The 22048-nt window shown below is 39.3% G+C and overlaps 1 protein-coding gene across 1 annotated transcript; it reads right to left on the bottom strand.

Moving 5' to 3' along the window:
• Nucleotides 1-350: 350 nt before the first annotated feature.
• TBX19 (T-box transcription factor 19) lies at nucleotides 351-20838 on the bottom strand. Its single transcript, XM_089508167.1, has 8 exons — nucleotides 20642-20838; nucleotides 13477-13741; nucleotides 11241-11375; nucleotides 8246-8307; nucleotides 7700-7765; nucleotides 5355-5476; nucleotides 3504-3639; nucleotides 351-628 (listed from the first exon to the last, which is right to left on the bottom strand). Exons 1-8 carry the CDS (start codon nucleotides 20836-20838, stop codon nucleotides 385-387), a joined length of 1227 nt encoding a protein of 408 aa, XP_089364293.1. The 3' UTR covers nucleotides 351-384.
• Between the last annotated feature and the right edge of the window lie 1210 nt (nucleotides 20839-22048).

The following is a 22048-nucleotide window of genomic DNA, read 5'->3' as shown; positions in this document are numbered from 1 at the left end:
GTTGAGTGGTCTCCAGAATCCTAGTCTAATACCCAAACCACTACATCATACTGCCTATCAAGTATGACTACAGCCAACAATATAGTGAAATCAAGCTAAAATAGTGAGTAGCCATGTGTGTGTTTTACTGAGAGCCTTTTCCCCTGTCCTCCTTGACATGACAAATAATCATCTTTCCTTTTTACATAATCATTTTGTTTCTGTGCCTGTAGAACTAGATACCACAGCAACCCAGAAGTCTTCTGCCACTATGCTTCCTTATTTAGGTGCTATTGTTTCTCTTTCCTCTGTTGGTCCTAGATCGATTCACAGTTCCAAGCTTGAATGCAGACACATCCTTTAGTTCCATTTGGGATGCTACAGGATGTTCTTGTCTTTTCTCTTTTAAAATGAATGGGAGGCTACAGGCGCCCAGGCAGACTCTGTTAATCTTGGAAAAGCAGAGTCCAGAGTGGTTTCCACACTGTTGGGAATGGTTCCTGGCAAAGGAACTGAAGGTGATGAGGAAGTGGCAGGCAAAGTGATGCTGCTTCTCAGAAATGTTCCAGGTGGGCTACTACTTACATCATTGGCAAGGTTGGCAACATTAATCGCATTGCTGCTGACTGTCCACAAGCATGGGTAGTGACTGTAACAAAACAATGAAAAACACAAGTTGTAGTGCTACAGATACTGCATGAAAAGTAACAGTGGATTGAAATGTTTGGTTTGTCTGTGGGGGCCATCTCCTGGTTGGCGACTCCAGGAATGCTGGCCATGTGTATGTAACTTGCCCACTTGAGGCTATGGATGGGCTTCCACATAGAAGGGTCATACAGGGATACCCATAATAATTGATATCAAAGAGGAGAGGTAGCTTCAAGCCTGCAATGGCAGTAACAGTTTAATTTGAAAGACCAATAATGTCCAAATGAAGTGAGAATTTAGAGGGATTCCAAATTATTTTTGCCTAATAACTTAGAGCCAAATAGAAATTGGAGCAAGAATCTAGATTACTGTTTTTAGTTTTCCCTGAGAAAGCCTTTTCAACTTCTTAACATGGGAAAAAACTTATAATGGAGCTATCATACACATACATTCACACAATAGAAGCACTATAACATCATAAATTTGGGTAGACAAAATAACCATGGCAATATAAATATCAGATGTGGATATGTGGAATAGTCCATGAGATCTTCCGTTCAGTAAGGGTGAGACTGTCCTTGTTTTTGAGCAATAAATGTCCTTTACAATATGAACAATTACAGTGATGTTAATGTTTACAACTTAAAATGTAACAGAAAACATCAAGAGACCTTTGGGGTACAAAAGACCTGTCAGTGTAGAACACATCAACAGTGGGTTTTAGAACTTATGGCAATACAGTCACAAATCATGCAGGTGCATGTAAAGGAGGTGTTAAACAAGAAAGTTATATTACAAAGGGAATGGAATCTGGCATGGGAAGAAGTAAACAACCCCATCCATCTTGCCATCTTGTTTCAGAAATAGGCCTACTTCACACCCTCCCTTCCTTTCCTTGGAAAACCGACTTCAAAGTACAGAGATACACATCAAAAGGTATAGGGCCATTTGGGCACATCAGTGCTTTGGTCTTTTGCCCAAGGGCACAAAACATGTATTTAAACCCTGGACTTTCCTTTGTTCATTAGCTTAGACTTGCAAGAGGCAGAAATGTTGCCAGTCTGACCATGCTCCTCAGCAGTTCCCCAACCTTCTCCATGGGAGGGGAACTGTCTGAGTCCCTCATTCCCCAGGACCCTTAGCAACCAAGACTTCAATCCTTCAGTTGAAGTATCTCTGATGTATCTCAATCTAAGCTCTCCGTTTCTCTAGTTTTGTGTGTGTGTGCGCGCGCGCACTCACACACACACACACACACACATGTATGTATGTATGTATGTGTGTGTATATGTGTTGATTAAATAAAATGTGTCTCACTGGGGAAAAAAAGAAATGTTTGGTTTGTCACACCACAGACAAGGACAGATACATAATGAGAGGAGTTGAAGAATTTTTTGCATAGGCCAAGTGAAATTCTCAAAATGTTTAAGTCTAAATCCAACTATTTTAGTCCCAAATGGATGAAAGGAATCCTTCTATAGACAGAAAGCAAATTCAAGATTCACATGGAAGGGCTGTGTTTTATTTTAAAAAATAAATAATATTCTCTATCTTTCAGCTACACCCTATTCTTCTTGTTGTTTTATACTTTCAAATCAACTCTCAGTCGTGATAGGATTTCCTTAACAAGCTTTATTCAGAGGATGTTTTTAAATGGCTTCTTCTTAGGTTGAGAGAATGTAACTCGCCCAAAGATCCAGTGCATATCCATTCCTAGAGCCTCTCAGAGTACTAGTTCAACACAAACCACTACACCATGCTGGTTCCCTACAACCCACTCTACCATCTCAGTATATTACCTCAGCTTTCCGCTCTATGTGTAGACCAGGGGCCCTTTCACACTGCGCAGTTATAGTACTTTGATTGCACTTTAAGTACCATGGCTGCATTCTATGGAATTATGGGATGTGCAGTTTAGGGAGGGACATTTAGAATTCTCTGTCAGAAAGTCCAACAAATCCCAGAATTCCATGTGATGCAGCCATGGCACTAGAGTGGAATTAAAGTGCTATAACTATATGGCATGAAAGGGCCCCAGATCATTGCTCCCCTGCAGACACAGTGGTAGAAATGAGTCACTTAAAAAACAAATTGACTTTTGTTGTTTTCTGGTGATAAATGTTGCAGAGTTATTCTTTAGGATCCCCAAGCCAAATGAATGATTCTGAAAGGAAGCTGTTGCACTTCAGTTTTTTAATAATAATAATAATATTTATTTATATACCGCCCTGTGGAAAACCAATCCAGGCGGTTAACAACAGTAAAATATAAAATATAACAATTAAAAACACTTTATCCCTCCCCCCCTTAAGACAATATTAAACAGTATAACATATTAAAAACACAATATCAGCATAAAAACAGCAATTAAAACTAAAAACCCTGATATCCCTCTGTTGATCCTCGACCATCACTAAGATGGGGCCATGGGAGGAATGAGGGAATCAGGGAACCTGGGCCGGGATGGTTAGTCTGGAAAGGCCTGCCGGAAGAGATCCGTCTTGACCGCTTTTTTAAAGCTGTCTAATGATGTTATCTGACGGATCTCATCTGGCAGGTCGTTCCAGAGTTTGGGGGCGACAGCAGAGAACGCCCTCTGGGAGGTCGCTGCAAGCCTAGATTTTAAAGGCTGCAGTAAGTGCCTCCCAGAGGACCGGAGAGCACGGGGAGGATTGTGCGGGAGGAGGCGGTCCCTGAGATAGCTTGGACCCAAGCCATTTAGGGCTTTAAAGGTAATAACCAACACCTTGTACTGGGCCCGGAAGCTGATAGGCAGCCAGTGGAGGGACCTCAAAACCGGAGTAATGTGGTCCCTCCTAGATGTTAAGATTGCTGGAGGGGGCTGCTGCTAATATGCAAAACAAATTTTTGCTTACCTAGGGCCTGGGGAGTTAGTACCACTATTGTGTGGCACAGGGACCAAGTTGGCATGGTGACTGGAGGGCAATGAAGTCCATCCTTCATGGCCTGAGGATACCTGAAGATCACTGTTGGTGCTGTCAATTAAATTCACTTTCAGAGGAAAAAGAGAGAGAGTTTTGCAATGATAACGTGTTTCTAACAAATCAGTTTGTGTATGAAATTTAAAATAATTAGAAACTAGGAAGAGATAAGCCTTAGACCACAGATGGGCGCTTTTGACGCTCCAGCTATTTGGGTGTGGAGTCTCAGAAGCCATCACCATCCTGACAAATGGTAAATATGGCAGCTGTCATCCAAAACATGCTGTCTAAGACTAAAAGGGCAGCTTTTCTTTAATGTCTCAGTCTTGCTCATTCTCTAAAAATTATCACACGAGAGCTTACTGTGGGGTAAGCATGGTAAATCACCTCTAAAACATTGAGGAAGCGCATGTGTGTGAAAGCCTGACACGTTTCCTCAACGTCAGGAAATTGTCAGCCGAATTGTTCGGGGAGAGGGAATTTCCTCTGAATGCAAAGTTTCCGTTCAGAGGAAATTCCCTCTCCCTGAACAATTCAGTGACGCTGGAGGGGAGCCACCAATTCCTTGACATTGAGGAAGCATGCCAGGCTTTCACACACACACACACACACACACACACACACACACGTTTAGAGGCGATATGTGATAATCTTCTCTGAGACCATTCACAGGTCACAAATTCCTTGCTCTCTTTATATATATCAAAAATAATGCTGATCCATTGTCTATGCACATTTTATGAATAAGACTTCCATTACAGGATAGCTTGAAAAAAGAGCGGTGTGTGTCTTAAAAGGAAGAATGCTGAGACTGCCTTATTCTAAGGTGCCTGCTAAAACAGCTACCCGTCCATCCTGATTTCAGATAACGTATTATTCACTAGAGCATTCTCAAATCCACCAGCACAGCCACTGTAGCCAATTGGCTAAGAAATTCTGGGAGCTGTAGTTCAAAAAGTAATTTTTAAAAAGTCTAATTATCCCTCAAGAGGGAAGAAATTTAGGTTAGTAGCAGAGCATATGTTCGGCAAGCAAAATATTTTAGGTTGAATCCCTGGCATCTCTGTGCAAATCTTTGGTCATTACAGTGTAAATACCTATCTTCTTAGTGGCTGCTCCCAAGATTTTCACAACTCTCTTCTTGGGAGCAACCAGCAAGAAGATTTTTTTTCATATCCTTACCAAATGTACCAAAAGAAGGACCTCCCTAGACAATCTCAAAGCCTATGCAGGCTTATATGGGAGAATCACAGTGTAGCTCTTCGGACAATCTGGACTTAAAGGCATTTATTGGTCATAGCCAGCACTTTCAATTACCTGTATGCCTAGAAACAGACCATCAACCAATGAAACTGTTGCCACAAGACAGTGATATATTCTCTGTAGCCAGCCCCTATTAATAGTCTTGCCACAGCAACTTAAACCATCTGAAGTTTCTAAACATCCTTCAGAGGAAACCTGTATGCAGAACGTGTTACATTAACTCAAGAAGGATATAACTAAGGTATGTACCTCATGACAAGATCAGACATCACCAGGAACAGACCACAGTTTAACTGTACAAACTGGCCACTACTGAAATTTGGCATCCCAATTTCACATTTGAATCCAGAGTACACTCAGACTTGTATCTTCAGGAACAACCTAACCCCATGCAGCACAGGCTGCCATTTGAGGGACAAAGAACACCCCTGGTTTTGGAGATGGAAGATTTTGTATTTTGCTTTTTTTTAGCCTATGTTCTTGATCCATAAAGAAGTGAGGGGGGAAATGGCATGAACTTGCCTGATGGAGATGGAACTCTCTGCATATATGAAGGAGGATAGGGAACAGCTCTGTGTCCTTGAAGGGCTGAATAGTGTTCATAACCATGATGAGAATGGGAAGAAGGCAGAGAAAACGTCCCACTGTACTGATAGCTGGAACCTCCAGCTGCACACACTGCATCTGGATTGGAAATCAACCAGCCACCCACTACAGAGACATTGAGAGAGAAAAAATATTCTTATGAAATAGCTCTTTGAGTTTTGTCAGGATTTGCCAGTTGTTCTTGCACCAGGGCCTACTCATTCCATTCTTTTTTAGAGACAGTTTTATAGTGATTTCATGAATCTCCACCAGGGAGAGCCAAAAAACCAGTTGTTGTTGTTTTTTAAATCTGGGCGGTAGTTTGCTGTGATAGTTTCAAGGGCAGTATCTCCTCTCATTTTTTAAAATTAAAACTTACAGTGCAGTAGTGCAAAAGTGTATTTTCACTGATCCAATAAGTCACTAAAACTCTAAAAGAAAGTGTGTGAGTGTGTGTGTGTGTGTGAGAGAGAGAGAGAGAGAGAGAGAGAGAGATGAATTATCCTCCCCCCTCCACTATTATGTCTTAGAATTAATAATAATCATAATCATAATTATTATTATTATTTATTTATTTATATCCCGCCTCTTTAGTTTGGGGATCAAGGAGGGTAACAACAGAGTTTATACACAATATAAAAACAATAAAACCCATAAAACCCTGACCCAACCCTCCCTCCCAAACTATAAAATTAACATAAAACATGATTAAAATATATAACAATACAATACAACATTACATGATTATTCTACAATCCGCGAATGATGAGGAGATATAGTAGGAAGGATGAATAGAATTGGTTCTGGGTGGTTATCACTCAGGGAAGGCCTGCTGGAAGAGAAAGGTTTTTGTTGCTTTTTTAAAACCTCCAATGAGGATAATTGGCGAATCTCTTCCGGCAGGTCATTCCAAGCTTTAGGAGCCATAGCAGAAAAAGAATGAAAAAGAACGCTACTTGAGAGTGGGGAGATTATCAGATGACATTATCAGAAAAGACATTGTTGTTTCATCCTTGTCCCGTCCTTTCCACATGATCACAGGAAGGACTTTCACACGACATCATGCATATCCGGACATTGTCCCATCCAGGAAGCACAAGTGATAGCAATCGCACAAAAGACTTTCATATAGCATCGCACTGATCCTGTCATTAGCTCGTCATTGAAGTGGAATTGTCCTAGCATTTTGTATTAATGTGAGTTCATGTTAATACAATTCCACTTCAATGACAGGATAATGACAGGATCAGCACAACATGTATGAAAAGCTTTTGTGCAATTGCAGTCACAGACAGATAAGGATGAGAGAGCAATCTCGACCCAGTCCCATCCCCATATGATAATCTCCTGGTTTTAAAATGTTGCACCTGGTTCAAAAAAAGCCACAAATAATCCAGGTCATAATTTGGATATAATCCCCTTCCCCTGAACTACAGCAACAAATGTCACAATCTCCTGAGTGATTTGTCCCGTCTGAAGGAGTACAATGTCATATTGTTATAGTTACTTTTTAAAACTATTTTTAAAAAATACTGTAATTTGTTATGAGCAGCTCCTCGTGCAAATAATTTGCAAAAATATATTCCTTTGAAAAAGTCATTATGTCACTTGTTGGTTTGTTTTTGTTTTTGGTTGTTGTTGCTGTTGTTGTTGTTGTTTTAAATGTAGGGTAGATCTTGAAAATAAGAAAATGCCCTGTGATTTGGGGGGAGGGGGAATCCCCTCAAAATGCCTTCCAAAAGTAATTTTTGTCTCCAAAAAAGAAATGGGGAAAGTTAATGAATAAGGAATAGTTGTAACATTAAAAAAGAATATGAATTAATGAACTGCAGTTATCACATCAAACACAAAGGATTTATCAAGCTATCACTCATTGTCTTTTAGAATTGTTTCGTGCAAAATGGAAAAAGTAGAAGCATATAAACTCTGTAGTAGGACAGGAAGTCAGCCTTTATTTGCTTTTGTTTTATGCTATCCACCAACAAGTAGATTCTACTCAGCGTACCATGCAGAACCAGCAAGGGAGAAATGATGTAACAGCGAAATCAGAATTTAGACTACAAGTCAAAATGGTAGCCATTGGAAACTGTTGAATATAGAAGGTCAGTTATCTTAGAAGTGTGACACTTTGTATTATCTCTGAACAGCTGCCTGACAAGAAGCTGTGGCAGATGGGTTGTTAGTCTTTTCATAGATGATCCATCCAACACTATCACTTCAAAGTAATCAAACGCCATAAGAATTATTATTATTATTATTATTATTATTATTAATGCTACTACTTACAGTGAGAATATGTCATGTGTTGACCCTCAGAAACAATATCTGAAACATCCCTGGGGTGGTTTCTGTAAGACAGTGATATTTCTTTGAGTCTTGTGAAACTATACTCACACAAGATACTTCCCATTTGGCTTTAAGTTCAACAAATAGTCTTGCAATAGTCACACTTTCTCAGCCTATCCTACTTTACAAGGTTGTTGTGAAAATAAAACAGGAGAAAACCATGAAAACGTGTCCCAAGCTTTTTGAAGGAGACAGCAGTTTTAGCTGTCTCACACGTTTAAAAAAATTAACCTCAATGACTTGAAATTTGTGAACAAATTTGTACATTTTGGTTGGTTTTTATAAAAAATGAGCCAGAGTATTAATTGTAGAAAATGCTTATTAAAAATTAACCAAGGTAATTTTTACTCATTCCTAATGTTTACTAATGCTTAATACTTCAGACAACAAGAATGGGAGATGAAGAGTATGTGTCTCCTTACTTTCAGCCCAGCATCATAAATGTAGAAGATAACATGAGACTTATTAAACAACCAACTCACCTTTCTTTTGCATCCAGAAAGGCTTTGGCAAATGGATTGTATTTGATTTTCAGAGCTGTTATCTTGAGTTTTACAAAAGAAGAAAAGGAGGAGGAAGAGGAGGAGGAGGAGGAAAAGGAAAAAGATGCTATTAACACAATCATATGAAGAGCAACATTTTCTAGAACAGGTAAATTTTAGTTCTGTTTGAACCCTGGTCTCTTACAATCCTAGTCTATCACTGAAACTGCTACACCAGGCTGGCTTTTTTTAATAGTAGACTCCAATAAATCTTAATGGGAAAGGCAGGATAGATGAAAGAAAGTACTTCTTCACTCAGTGCATAGGTAAGTCATGGCATTTTCTATAACAAGATTTGGTAATGCCCATCAACATGGATGGCTGAAGATGTGATAAGAGCATTTTGTGCAGGATAAGGCTCTCAACCATTTCTCATGATGGCTATACAGTACCTCCAGAATCTGAGGTGATATGCTTCTAAATCAGGGAGGAAATCATGTGTCTCCCAAATCATATGCCTTGTTTTGTCTCCAATTCTCTTAAAGGTTCTTGTTGGTTTTTACTTTACGAAACTGGAACTGGACTTCTGACCACTTCCAGTTTTATTTAAGGGGACTGGTGTGGTCTGCAGCAGGTCCTTGAAGAAGCAAAATGGCCCTCAGACCAACTTAGATGGTCCTTTATGGAGCTCTGAGTGGAACACAGATGAATTATTGAACTAATGTCCTAGTTCTTGTGGATTTCCCAAGAGAATGTGATTGGCCACTGTGGGAACAGAATGCTGGACCAGATACGCCTTTTGGTTTAGTGCATCGGATTTGTAGCATCTTTTGTAATCTTACAGTTCTAGGGTTTACCACACTGAAGGGATGCCCAGATCTCTCTCTCTCTCTCTCTCTCTCTCTCTCTCTCTGAGTGCATGCCTTCAAATCACCTGTTGGTTTATGTCAGTCTCAACTGTTTCCTAGTTTTCTTAGGCAAGAAATATTCAGAGGTGATTTTGCCAATTCCTTCCTCTGAAATATAGCATACAGCACCTGGTATTAACTGGCAGTCTCCTATCCAAGTACTAACCAGCACTGACCCTGCTTAGCTCCCAGGATCAGGTAGGATCTGGTGCCTTTAGAGTACTTAGGCCCTATCCTGTTCTAAAGGCAACAGCTTTTATTTTGCTGCTCAGAGGAAAAATTCTGTATGTACAGATTTTATGTCTCAGCTTGGCTAGTAAAATAAAATTTTCTTCTGTACATTGTTGAACCATAGAGATATTTAAAGGCATCCAGAATGCCTACAGACAAGTAAACATGGTAGCAGATGAGAAAAACAAAGTACTGTAAATAAAAGATCACAGTTGCCTGATTAGAATCTAGGATTCTCTCAATTGCATAGCAATGTTATACCATCAGTGAGTAATATTTTATTTACTTATTTAAATATTTATAACTGAACATATATATATTTGAGACTCTCAGGGCAGCATAGAATAAAATCAACTGGAACAGTTTAAAACAATTAAAAGCAATAAAATAATTCAATACCTAAAAATATGGGAGTTCCTGCATGGCAGAATGGGATTGGACGGAATAGCCCTTGTGGTTTCTTCCAACTGTATGATTCTATGATTCTATGTTAAACCAACTGACACTTAAAACAGGACAGTTTAATCACTAATGTGTAAATTGGGAAAAAATCCTTCTTATAAGCCACTGTATTATTTCTATAAGCCACTGCAGTATCTGCATCTGTCTACATATATGTTAGGAATGCCATTCTTTGCTTACTTTGTTCTTGCATGCAAAAATGGATCATTTCAAACCATTTCTCCCCACTGGATGACATTATTGGAGGTTTTGTGCCTTTTCCAAAAAAAAAAAGGACACGTCACACAATTTTGTAGTTCAATATTTTTGTGTGTGCAAAAAAATGAATTTACAAATGCCTTTTTTGCACACAAAAAAATCTGAAAGTGTGAAAAATTTGGGGGTTGTTGATCATTTTCTTGATGAGATATATCTGTACATTGGACATCATTTTTCATTATGGATGAGAAAAAACTACAACTATACTATATATTGAAAATACAGGATTGGATTTAAAAATGTCCCATGAAAGGCTGGATTTTCAGATAATGGACCATCCAATTATGGAAGCAGGAAAAACATGAACTTTATGTCCTCATTTTAATGACTGCTCTATTCTATTCTTTCTATTCTATTTTATTCATCAGACCTTTCAACATTTCACAAATTAAAACTGAGGCACATGTTTCCAAGCAACATCAGACTCTGGTTAAAAGGGCAAGAATTATTAATGAGAAAGAACACACAAGCTGGGGTTGACTGCAAGCAGTTTGCCATTGCCTGAGTTGGCAGGGAAGAAGGGCAAGCTTCCACCCGCTCCTCTCCTTTCCCACCTGCTGAGTTGGGTGCAAACTATGTTTGTACTTTCAATTCTGTAGCAATTGTGCACTCTCAGAACAAAAGAGGAAAGTGGGAGGAGGAAAAGAAAATGGAGGCGTTTTAAAAGTAGATGAATTAATAGGAAGAAGGAGGAGTATCAGGACTGTCCTTGCCAAACTGGAATAGTTGGAGGGGATATGTTATTTATATCCTACCATTCTCCTAGTACTGGGATCCAAGACAGCTATTAGCATTGTTAAAACATAAGTAAAGCTAAAAATACAACAGTGTATATTATTAAATGGAGTCTCATATTAAAAGCAGTTTTTTAAAAAAAAATTAAATCTGGGAAAATCTCCCACTAAAAGTCTCTTTCTCAGCAGCCAATGAGATTTTTCTTATCTGTTTATTTATCAAGATACAGTATATATTCTACATTTATATTAAAAAAAAACCCAAGGTGACTTAGTAGTTGGATTAAAATAAACAATCAACCAATTAGAAATGCATATGTTTAATACTAATATTGGTGTTAAAGTAGGAAGACAAACCACTGTTTTTAGGTGCTCCACAAAGTGATTTTTATTCCCACATACCTCTTCATTTTGGTAAGCAGTCACAGCAATGAACTGAGTCTCAGGAAAGGAACAATTCATTACCATCCTGTGTGGGCCTCCGACACGAACAATATGAACTTGTGGCTCATATTTATGTAGTGAATTCAGCATAATCTGCAGTGAGAAAAGAGGAGAGAGACAGGCAGAGATAATTATCTGGGTTCAACAAAAAAGCATTGTGACTAAATCTAGTTAATGGGACCTTAAAGGAGAGACCAACCTGTTTAAATTTAGGCAAAGCTAAAGTGATTGGGACAGATGAAAAATGCTTCACTTTTAGAACATGAGTCCAGTACATGAGAAAGACAAATCAGAGGCAAGACAAATTTAGGCTTCCTCAAGCAGCAACAGTTTGTTCACCAACTTGAAAAAATGAGCAAAAATAATGCTGTAGTTGTTGGCTATTTTATTTAGCATAAGCCTTTGCAAACTGCAGCCCACTTGAACAGATGCATGGAAAGTTGCCTCAGTTAACAGATAATGATATACTTGTTTGAGGTGGAAGGATGCAATAGTGGGTGAGAGGGAATGGAAATACGTATATAATGTACAAACATTTATCTGTACCTTAACTGGAATTAACAATCCTAGCATTGAGGTGCTTCTCATGTACCATACATTTTGATGAACAGTCAAATCGATGAAAATCAGTAGACTGTTTTCCGTTTATAATAAAATATTTATTCTATATCTCTGTAGGAGGTTAGACAATGTTCCATCCCCTCCATGTACATCCATTCAATTACTGCTACTTTTTCCTACTTTCCTCTGAATCTTGCTCAATAAATCAGATTCTGTCACTCTCATGAGTTTACTGTGGTATTTTCATGGCTCTGTAGCTTTTTGCCATTATTGAAGGACTGATAGCCAACAAAAGGACTCTGATATGACTAGCAGTGTTTGTACATGCTTCTTATTTGTACTGAAATACAAATATAGATGTGAAATTCACATGGCTTCTCTCTCCCTGTTAATCACCATAACAATCCTGTAAGGCAGGTTTTGTTTGAGTGGTGCTTTGGGAAGGCTGGCAGGGAAAACTGCCTGTGCCACAAGCTAATCCATTGTCCAAGCCAAGCCTTCCTACTTGACTCTGAGGCTACTTGGAAAAAGAAATAGACTACTCAGAGCCAATAGTACACCACTCCCAATGATGATGGCAATGATGACATTGTCTTCTTCTTCCTTCATTTCTTCCTTCCTTCTTTCTGCAACACTGCATTTGTTGCCTTTTCCCTCCTGTTTATACCATCTATGCCATCACAGGGTCTTAGCTCAAGATCTCCAAGCTGTTTTGCATGTCTGAACAATGTTGGCATATCTTCACTTTACATCTGAACCAGCAGCACAGAATGCCCTACATTTCTCTATTTAATGTAATGCTGACAATCATCTCCTCCTTCACAAAATGCTTAGAAGTCTATATTCATGTGGCCAGGACAGCACAGAAATGGCGACCAACAGACCAGTGTTGATGTAAATTAAACAGACGATTGAAAAGTTTGTTCTTTACTTGCTAATGGGTTTGCTGACAGGTTGTTACAATGTATGAGTTTTTCATTTTTAAAAAAGCAAGTCAAAGGCAGCGTGTAACATTGTTGTTCCTTAGATGGATATTAAACAAACAACCCAACAAAGCCAACTTTCCTCTTTGCATTTTTAAGGGTCTCGGAGAGAATGCCACTTATTTTCTGGTACAGGTAGATGCTTTTTATTATTATTCCAAAGGCCAAAGATGATTCAATAGAATATTGATAATTATCATGAAGCAGAAGCAAGCACGGTAATTATTTCATTTAGGAGAAGCCTTTTATTCGAGTGCTTGACTATTGCCAACATTCCACTTACGCACCAAACGGCATGGGGGAGAAAACAAAACCTTAATATCACAATCATTTTCCCCTGCTCTGAAGTCCTGTGTAAAAACCTCAACACACAAGGCAAACTATGAGGTGGGGGGGAAGAAATCCCTGATGGTTGAACCACAGCACACTCTGTCTCCCTTAACATCAAGGAGTCCATTAAAATCTGAAAGCTCCAATTAAGACCTGTTTATTCCTGTTTACATTTGGACTCCATGGAATAATTGGCATCTGTGGGTGAAGAGGTCTCTAAGGGCCCATCTAATTACATAAATGCACCCTTGATATTCCTTGATTGGTACAAGCCAGTGATTCAAGCCAAGAAGGATGTACGAAGCATGATGGCACCATACCTGCCCATTGCCATTCAACTTGTTGGTGAGCTTCACCTTGCTAAAAGACACCACAGCCTTCATCCAATGGGCCCCAAAGTTGGGAGAGTCAGGATGGATATAGACACAACTGTGATTTGATGGCTCTGGCTTTCCAGCTGGTACCCATTCTCCATTCACATACTTCCAGCGGTGGCTGTCAGTTGGAGCAAAATCCAGAAGAAAGGAATACATGGCATTAGGGTCTAAACCTGAGACACTGATCTTTAAAACAGGAAACATCCGTCTGAAAGAGAAACAAGACATGAGAAACTGACTGAGAATGGAATCATTCTAAAACTAGACATTATTAATTTGAATATATCAATTCAATAGGGTTTGAAATGGTCTGTAGACTAATTCAATAAATCATTCATTCATTCATTCAATAATTCAATAGCATCACTCCATAAATCAAGCAGAGTTAGGAGAGTTACTTTTCAAATACAGCTCACAGAATCCCCCAGTCAGCCTGACTAACAGCCATGCTGCCTAGAAAATACTGGGAGATGTACTTCTCTATTTTGCACTGATTATGTAATGAACCTAGCATGCCTTGCTATCAAAGTATACTTTCTGCTCTTAATGTAATGGATAGTTTTGCTTAGTGCTGTTCAATAGGTGTGTATGTTCAAGAGACTTTGGCCCCATATAGACTGCCAAAATAAAACTGCTTTGGGTCACTTTGGAGGTATGCTGTTTAAATGTTGCATGCATCCTAAGAGTCTGGAAGCTGTGCCAAAGCTGCACTCCTGTCCTTAGGACTGGATTGTGGCTTTGACACGGCTTCTGGACTCTTAGGACGCATGCATCATTTAAACAGCATAACTCTAAAGTGACCCGAAGCAGCTTTATTTTGGCATGTCTGTATGGGGCCTTTGTTCAAGAGACTTTGGCCTAAAACCTATATTTACACCTAGCATAGTATTTCTACACCTAGCAACTAGCATACACCCATAAATCAATGGAATTTATCAATCTGTTGGCTCACTATTCAACAGTTGATTCAATGGTCTATTCTAGTTGGGACTAACCAATAGGATTCCAACTTTTATGTGATTATATCATGCATCTGATGACCATCGACTCTCCACGGCAGATGAGAACCGGAGTCTACAGTCCTCAGACTGCACCAGTTTGGGGAAATCTGGCTTGAAATCTAAGTCTGAGCCTCATCAGACTACATATTCCAGGTTTCCATAGGCAATTGCCATGGTAATTAAATCATGGTAGTTAAAGTGGGATGGAGGTCTAAATAGACAGATTTCAAGCCTGATTTCAAGCTAGATTTCCCCAGACTGGTACAGTCTGAGGATTGAAATAGATAGATTTCAAGATTTCAATAGGAAGTGTTATGCCACAGCATTATTGCCACTCATTCCCATGGAATGATTGCAGGGCCTGTCTTCCTAATTTCAATGAGGCAGAGAAACTTTAAAGGGCCTATTCATACAATTATAGCACTATGATTCCACAATAACTAGCAACATCTTATGGAATCCTGGGATTTGCCTTTCAAGGAAGGAGATTTTGAATTCTCAGTCAAAGACTGAGCCTCACCAGACTACATACTTCAGGTTTCCATAGGCAGTTGGCATGGTAGTTAAAGTGGGATGGAGCACTAAATTTGTGCTAGTATATTTGTATAATGTAAATGAGCCCCAAGAGATGTTTTCAAGTTTTTTCAGCAAAATAAAATACTGACACAAAATGTCAACATTTTGGAATTTGTTTTAAAACTTGTTTGTTTGTTTGTTTGTTTGTGTAAATTTAACCCCAACTTTCCAATAAAGTAGAGCACTGAAACAGCTGACAAATTAATAAAAGAACACTAAGACAAGTACAAAAGAAAGCCCCAAACACACACACACACACTGTCTGTCTCTTTCAAGCTAATCTTATTTCCATGATTGTTGTTTAGATGACAGGGGAAGGGAAGGACCAAAGTCATGTATGTTTCCTTGAGTTTGTTGGAAGAAAGGTGGGATATAAACAGAACAAATACATAAAGTCAAAGAATTACAGGATGAAAGAGACCAGTCAAGGGTGAATGGAAACATCAGAGGTTGCAGAGTCAGTCTGAGAGCATGATACTTGCCAAAGGTCACACAGTAAGTTTCATGGCTGACTGAGGTATCAAACCTTGATCTCCAGAGTTGCAATCTAGCACTCAAACCACTATGCCACACTGGCTCACAAAATTTTCTTACATAACACCTATGCTATCCTGTTGTAACTTGGTGTGTTTATTACTTAGAGACACTACTATGACATTTGTCATGTTCAGAACAATGGTGTATTGGGAACCTGGGGGACAACTAAATTTGGGGTTAAAAAAAAAAACACAGAATACTCTATACTGTAAAAGACTGATCCTACACAGTAAAGTTCCCTTCATCTTTTCATCTCAAACTTGACAGGCTTAGAATGAGCAGCTATATGAGGAAATGGTATCCAATTCCACCAAGAAATAAAAAGTAATAATTGAATTTCTGGCTGAATTTCTTTATAAGCATATATCACAAACATGTATTTTTGGTAGACACCATTTTTTAAAAAAGGCACTATTATGTCTGAAATTCCATTCCATTCAGACTAAAAATCCCAAACTATGTTTTCCCCCAAATTTGGGGAAATGTGTGTGTTTCCAATAAAAGGTGGGAAGCATGAATAGTTAGATTTTTTAATCTTAACTTGGGTTTTAGTCTTCATGCTTAGCAGACTGATTCTGAATTAGTCCATAGAAGTCAAGGGGTTAAATGGGTAGGCATAGTCCTGTTTCACTTTGAGGCATTCAAAGAATGGACAGTGGTACATGGAACAGGAGTTACAGACTACTTTTTGAAAGAGTTCAAAGATATAGCCATGTTAGTGTATAGAATCAGTATGTAGAGAAATCTTGTAGCACCTTTGAGACTAACTAAAGAAAGAAGTTGGCATCATGAGCTTTCGTAGACTTCCTCAGATGCATTTGGAAGAGGCTCTTTCATTTTTTAAAGAGCTCAGTGACCATTAATTGCATACAAATCAACATTTTTTTCAGCATAGTATTTTTGCTGGAGATCAGAGTTTACATTGGCCATGGAAATCCATTGGGTGACCCTGGGCAAGTCACACACTCTGCCTCAGAAGAAGATAAAGACAAAAACCCCTCTGAATAAATCTTGCCAAAAATTTAAAAACCATGATACTGCCTTAGGGTAGCCATAATCATAGAATCATAGAGTTGGAGGAAACCGCAAGGGCCATCCAGTCCAACCCCCTGCCATGCAGGAAATCTCAATCAAAGCATCCCCGACAGATGGCCATCCAGCCTCTGCTTAAAGACCTCCAAGGAAGGAGACTCCACCACACTCTGAGGGAGTGTGTTCCACTGTCGAACAGCCCTTACTGTCAAGAAGTTCGTCCTAATGTTGAGGTGGAATCTCTTTTCCTGGAGCTTGCATCCATTGTTCCAGGTATAAGTTGGAAATTACTTGAAGGTACACAAAAACAACAAACATCCATATACAGATACCACATCCTCTAGAGCTTTGTCAACTGAGAGAACAAATGAAAGCAAAAGAAAATGTTGTCACAGAGATTCTATGAAATATGTCCACCATATTGTGAGTTCTGACAGGGTTTGCTTGGTTAGAACTTCCAGAATTCACAGACTGTATTCTGAGAACTGTAGCCCAAAAAAGTAACCTTTCCACACTCTGGTTTAACCCTCTTCCCATTCTGTTTTAGTACTCCAACCATATGACATCATCATTGTATGCATTTTCCCATCCTTGCTCCATATCAGTAGCTGATGAAGGTGAGAAAAAATCCCAGCCCTGGTTTGGAAATTATGGGAAACAAGGTTTTCAGCTACAAGAACAAGCTGAAGTATATTTCGTTCATCTTCTCCATGTCTTCACCAAAGAAATAAGTAATCAAAATGGATCAGACAACACTGCTCTGTGATATCTGAGCACAAACAACTGTGGTTTGTTTAAATGGTGGCAGTGTTACCCAAAGAACAGTTGTTGTTGTTGTTGTTGTTGTTGTTGTGTACCTTCAGGTCATTTCCAACTTATGGATATTTATGGGGTGGGACAGGGTACTCCCACCAATTGTCAGCGATACTTCAAATGTTGGAGAAATTAGCTTTGCACGAGGCTTGGATATCCTTTGGACAGCATACACACACACACACACACACAATATAAAGCTACGTGGGAGGACTCCAGTTTTGGAGTGAAGTAAGATGGTTTTATTTATTTAGAAAATATGCAGAGTGCAATCACACACACAAAATAGCAATTCTCACAAATACAGCACTCAGAGCTAACTAAAATGTAAATATGGAAAGGGAATAGCAGAGTTTTCAGAATGGCAGTGGAGTTATATTACCTATCCAATGAGAAGACTGTGGCTCAGAAGAAGCTCAAGTGCCTAAAACTGGGAGGTCCAAGGGCAACACAGAACATGCAGAGTGCTGGTGTGTGAAGTTGGGCTGTGTGCACAGAGGTTAGGTTTTGAAGCCATATTTATATCTTAAAACTAGCCCTAGGTGATGGGCTATCTAGCCAGGTAACAAAAATTGAATGACTTGTTCCAGGAATCAACAATGGGATTCCAGATTGGTTGATCTCTTTAACTTTACTGTAACAAAAACAGTGATCAAGATATCCCTGACATGGATGGATGCAGAAGTTTGGCTGGGGACGCAACATGGGATAGGAGAGGGAGACTGGCTTACTGCTTTATGTGTGAACAGATCCTTTGTTTAAAGTTTTGAGAGGAAATGCAAATTACATGGGGGGGAGGAGCACTTTAGATCTGATGGTTTTGTTTACCAGGATGTATGTATGTCTTGGGAAACAATCCTTTTTTTCCTGCGAACCTGGCCTAGTGTTGCTGAAAGGTCACCAATCTCTCAAAAACATGCTATACCCAGACATGACATATGAAAATATGAGGACCCCAAAATACATCACAGGGTATGCATAGGTACTTAAGGATCTACAACTCTGGAGGATCCAGGGAGCATTTTCCACACATCCTATACCTACTGCAGACCAAACCAGCCTCTCCTAATGAGGATGAAAGTGACCAGAATGTTACTTTTACTTTTATTTTAAATAACACTTATATTAAAAGAGATCTTCTTTTGCTAAAACTAGACGTGAAAGGGGGATACCTGCACACCTTGTTCTAGTAGAGAACTATGTTCCTCTGACATTTCTAGGATGTGATTCTTCCAATTTAAAAAAAACTGAGTGATGAGTGGTACAAAGAAAGTCCTGGTGTGCATGTACCACCTGGGCCACATGATGTCCAATCCTGGTTTGAACCTTGTTGTGGTGTGCTTTCAGGTAATTTCCAACATATGTCAACTCTAAAATGAACTCATCACAGGGTTTGTTTGTGGTTTGTTTTTGTTTTTGCAAGATTTCAGTGAGAATTCGAACCCTGATTTCCAGAGTCCAACACTTAAACAACTACACAACACTGGCTCTCCATTTGGAACTTTACCTTGTCTTAAAATCATTGACTAAACAAACCACAATTCCTTGAACTTTGATGTCAGGGGTGGGTAGTATAATTAGTTTTCAACCGAAAGCACATCTTTCTGTTCTCTCAATGGAAACCTAAGTACCCTCTAGACTTGGGAATGGCGGGAAGCAGGGAGTTTTTCCTCTCTAGTCCCCAGAAACCTGCATTTCAAGTAAAGTCCTCATTGGTGCTTGTGGAGACTTCCCTTGGAAGGCAAATAAATTTGGAGAAGTTGTTTTCTGTCCAGGTTGTAGCAAGGAGAAAGAGAGTTAATATGCCCCCCCCCCCAAAAAAAAACCTATACCACAATTCCTAAGGTGGCTCAGAGATCCCTATGGCAAATGTTTATCAAAGCAGAAGGTCATATATCAAACACATAGCTGAATGCAAAGCATGGGAATGTTACTTTTTTGGGAAATTATAACTCCCAAAAGTAGGCCACTTTCACTGGAAGATTCTAGGAAATGTAGTCCCCAAAAGAAACTTTCCTAGGCTCAGCTATTTATATAATAAAGAACACACACTTTAAATTCACACAATTAACATTCACCCTCCCTTTGCCCCATTTGTCATGTAATAATAAACGATATGAAACTAATGACTGACGTTATAAGCTATAGACATGGTGCTGTGTCTCACTGTACTGAGAGAAAACAGGCAATATATTCATACATTGCATATGGCAGAACTAACCTAGGTTATCCCAAATCTATCCAATACAGGTTGAAAGTGTTTGTACAAATATCTTGACATTCAAAATGGAAGAGTTGTGCACTTTACTCAAAATATTTGCAAATTGATATATGTCTGTACATGATGTGATGTGCATATCCTGACATGTGTGATAAAAGAACACCCATCCCTGTATAATACCTTAAGAACCTATCACTGATCAGGGTTGCTCACAAAATGACTGGAATACACCAAGCTATGTCATATTAAGTACTTTTTATTTTATTTTATTCGCACTATTAGGCTTGGTAATTTGTATTTTGATGTTAATTACGCAGTAAGTGTCTCAAGGTGGGGTCTGTTTTGATCTGGAAAGCAGAATACAAATTGAAATAAAAAGTTAAGTGATCTCTGTACATTCATCAAGTTAACCCATAGAGTATGCAGAGATAATGTTAAGAAAATTCATCATCCTCAGTTAAGCCCTCCTAAGACTCTTTCAGAAAAAGCTCTATGCATGTGTCAAACCTGTGCATTCTTATCAGCAAACATTGGCCAAAAGGAAAAATATTGTCTTGCTTTAGCTATTTACTTTTTGAGCACATGTACCGCATTCATATCCACAACTGCATAGACATCACTCAGATATTTTATTTCTTCCTAAGCCTACAGAAATTCTTAATATTGGAAAGGATAAAACTATTTGCACATGCACACAGAAACAAAGTATATGGGCACAATCTCCTGAGAAGGCATCTTGCACATGCTCCGCTCAAATGGCTGGGAGTAGTGCAACACCTCTATGTGCATCCCCCATTCACTTCAATGGTGCTTGAGCAGGCAAATATCTCGCATGGATTACTGACTAACTTAAATGCAGTTCTACTTAACTGTCCCACGCACAGTTCTCTTCATCCCTTGCTTCCTGGAATGAGAAGGTCATACTTACCGGCCATTCTTTGTGACAATCATCTCATTAGTAACTTCTCTGAACCTCTGCCAGAGAGCAGCATCCTCCAAGACCACCTGGAGCTGTTTCTCAGTGGGGTCTCCTTTGTCTCGCCCAGCCTGGAGCTCATTCTCCACCACGTTGAGCAGCCGGGAGACACTGCAGTCACTATGTTTCTTGCAGCTCAAATCGGTCATGGTGGCTTTAATGTCAGGAACTTCTCAGGTGACTTTTAGAAAAAAGAAAGCAACAACAACTCACACAGGTCTAAACCTAAACCAATTAATTAGTTACAATGGAGCCAACGTGCTCCTCACAGCCTTTTGCCACAGACTTGTTCTTTCCTCTGCTCTGTCCCAATAAGATGATGACACCTGTGTGTCAAGGTTTTAACATATACACACAACCATTTCCTAATTACTGACTGTCAGGTGGGAGGCAGCCTGATTAGGCAATTGGTTATCTCAGGAGACGAATCTTCCATTCAAATCACTACGCTTTTATCTTTTTGAGGAGGGTCTAATTATTCCGCTCAAGAACTATATCTCCATTAATGAAAATGGTTTAATGTCTCCACTGAAACAATGGCTGGAAAGCTGGTCTGTCCAAATGCAAATTCCTCCTGAAAGGCAGAGAGAGAAGCACATGCAAAAGCCATTTGTGGGGATATATGGGTCTTTCCGGATGCAAGAACACATTTTCCCATTTACTTAGGTTTTGCTGTATAAGTCTCAACGTCGTCATCGTCAAACCCTACTTTTGTGACTGTGTAACAACAGAAAACAATTTGTGAAAGTTTCAAGTGTTTGAACCTAATTAACTAGTTCTGAGAGGGCAAAGAAAAGAAAACTTCTATGTGATCTTGTTTTCTTAAATCTGTTCCAATACTTTCTGTTTACCTTACACTCAGAACCTGGTGGTGCTGTGGTTAAATGCCTATACTGCAGCCACTCACTCAAAAACCATAAGGTTGCGAGTTCAAGACCAGCAAAAGAGCTCAAGCTCGACTCAGGCTTGCATCCTTCCGAGGTCGCTAAAATGAGTACCCAGATTGTTGGGGGCAAATTAGCTTACAATTGTAAACCGCTTAGACCAGGGGTAGGCAACCTGCGGCCCGTGGGCCGGATGCGGCCCGGCAAGGCCTTGGGACCGGCTCCAGCCTGGTCCCGCCGCCAATTGCCACCGGGGCCTTTGGGGGGCAATTGTCTATAGAAGCCTCAGAAACATGCATTTATATTAACATCTTTTTAAAAATCAGCAAATTTTTTCACGTGTCCTCCATTTTTTTAAAAAAAGTGTCTTCTATTTGAAAATGTTGTCCTACATTTGTCCTGGTTTATTTATATATTTAATTTTTTAAAAAATTATTTAATTATTTATTTTTTGGCTTCGGCCCCCCAGTTGTCT

The sequence above is a fragment of the Sceloporus occidentalis genome, unplaced genomic scaffold (assembly GCF_023333645.1).
Source record: "Sceloporus occidentalis isolate IW3139 unplaced genomic scaffold, rSceOcc1.0.p SCAF_2, whole genome shotgun sequence".
Taxonomy (NCBI): Eukaryota; Metazoa; Chordata; class Lepidosauria; order Squamata; family Phrynosomatidae; genus Sceloporus; species Sceloporus occidentalis.
Note: the sequence above shows the minus strand (reverse complement) of the source record. Positions and strands in the feature narration are given on the sequence as shown.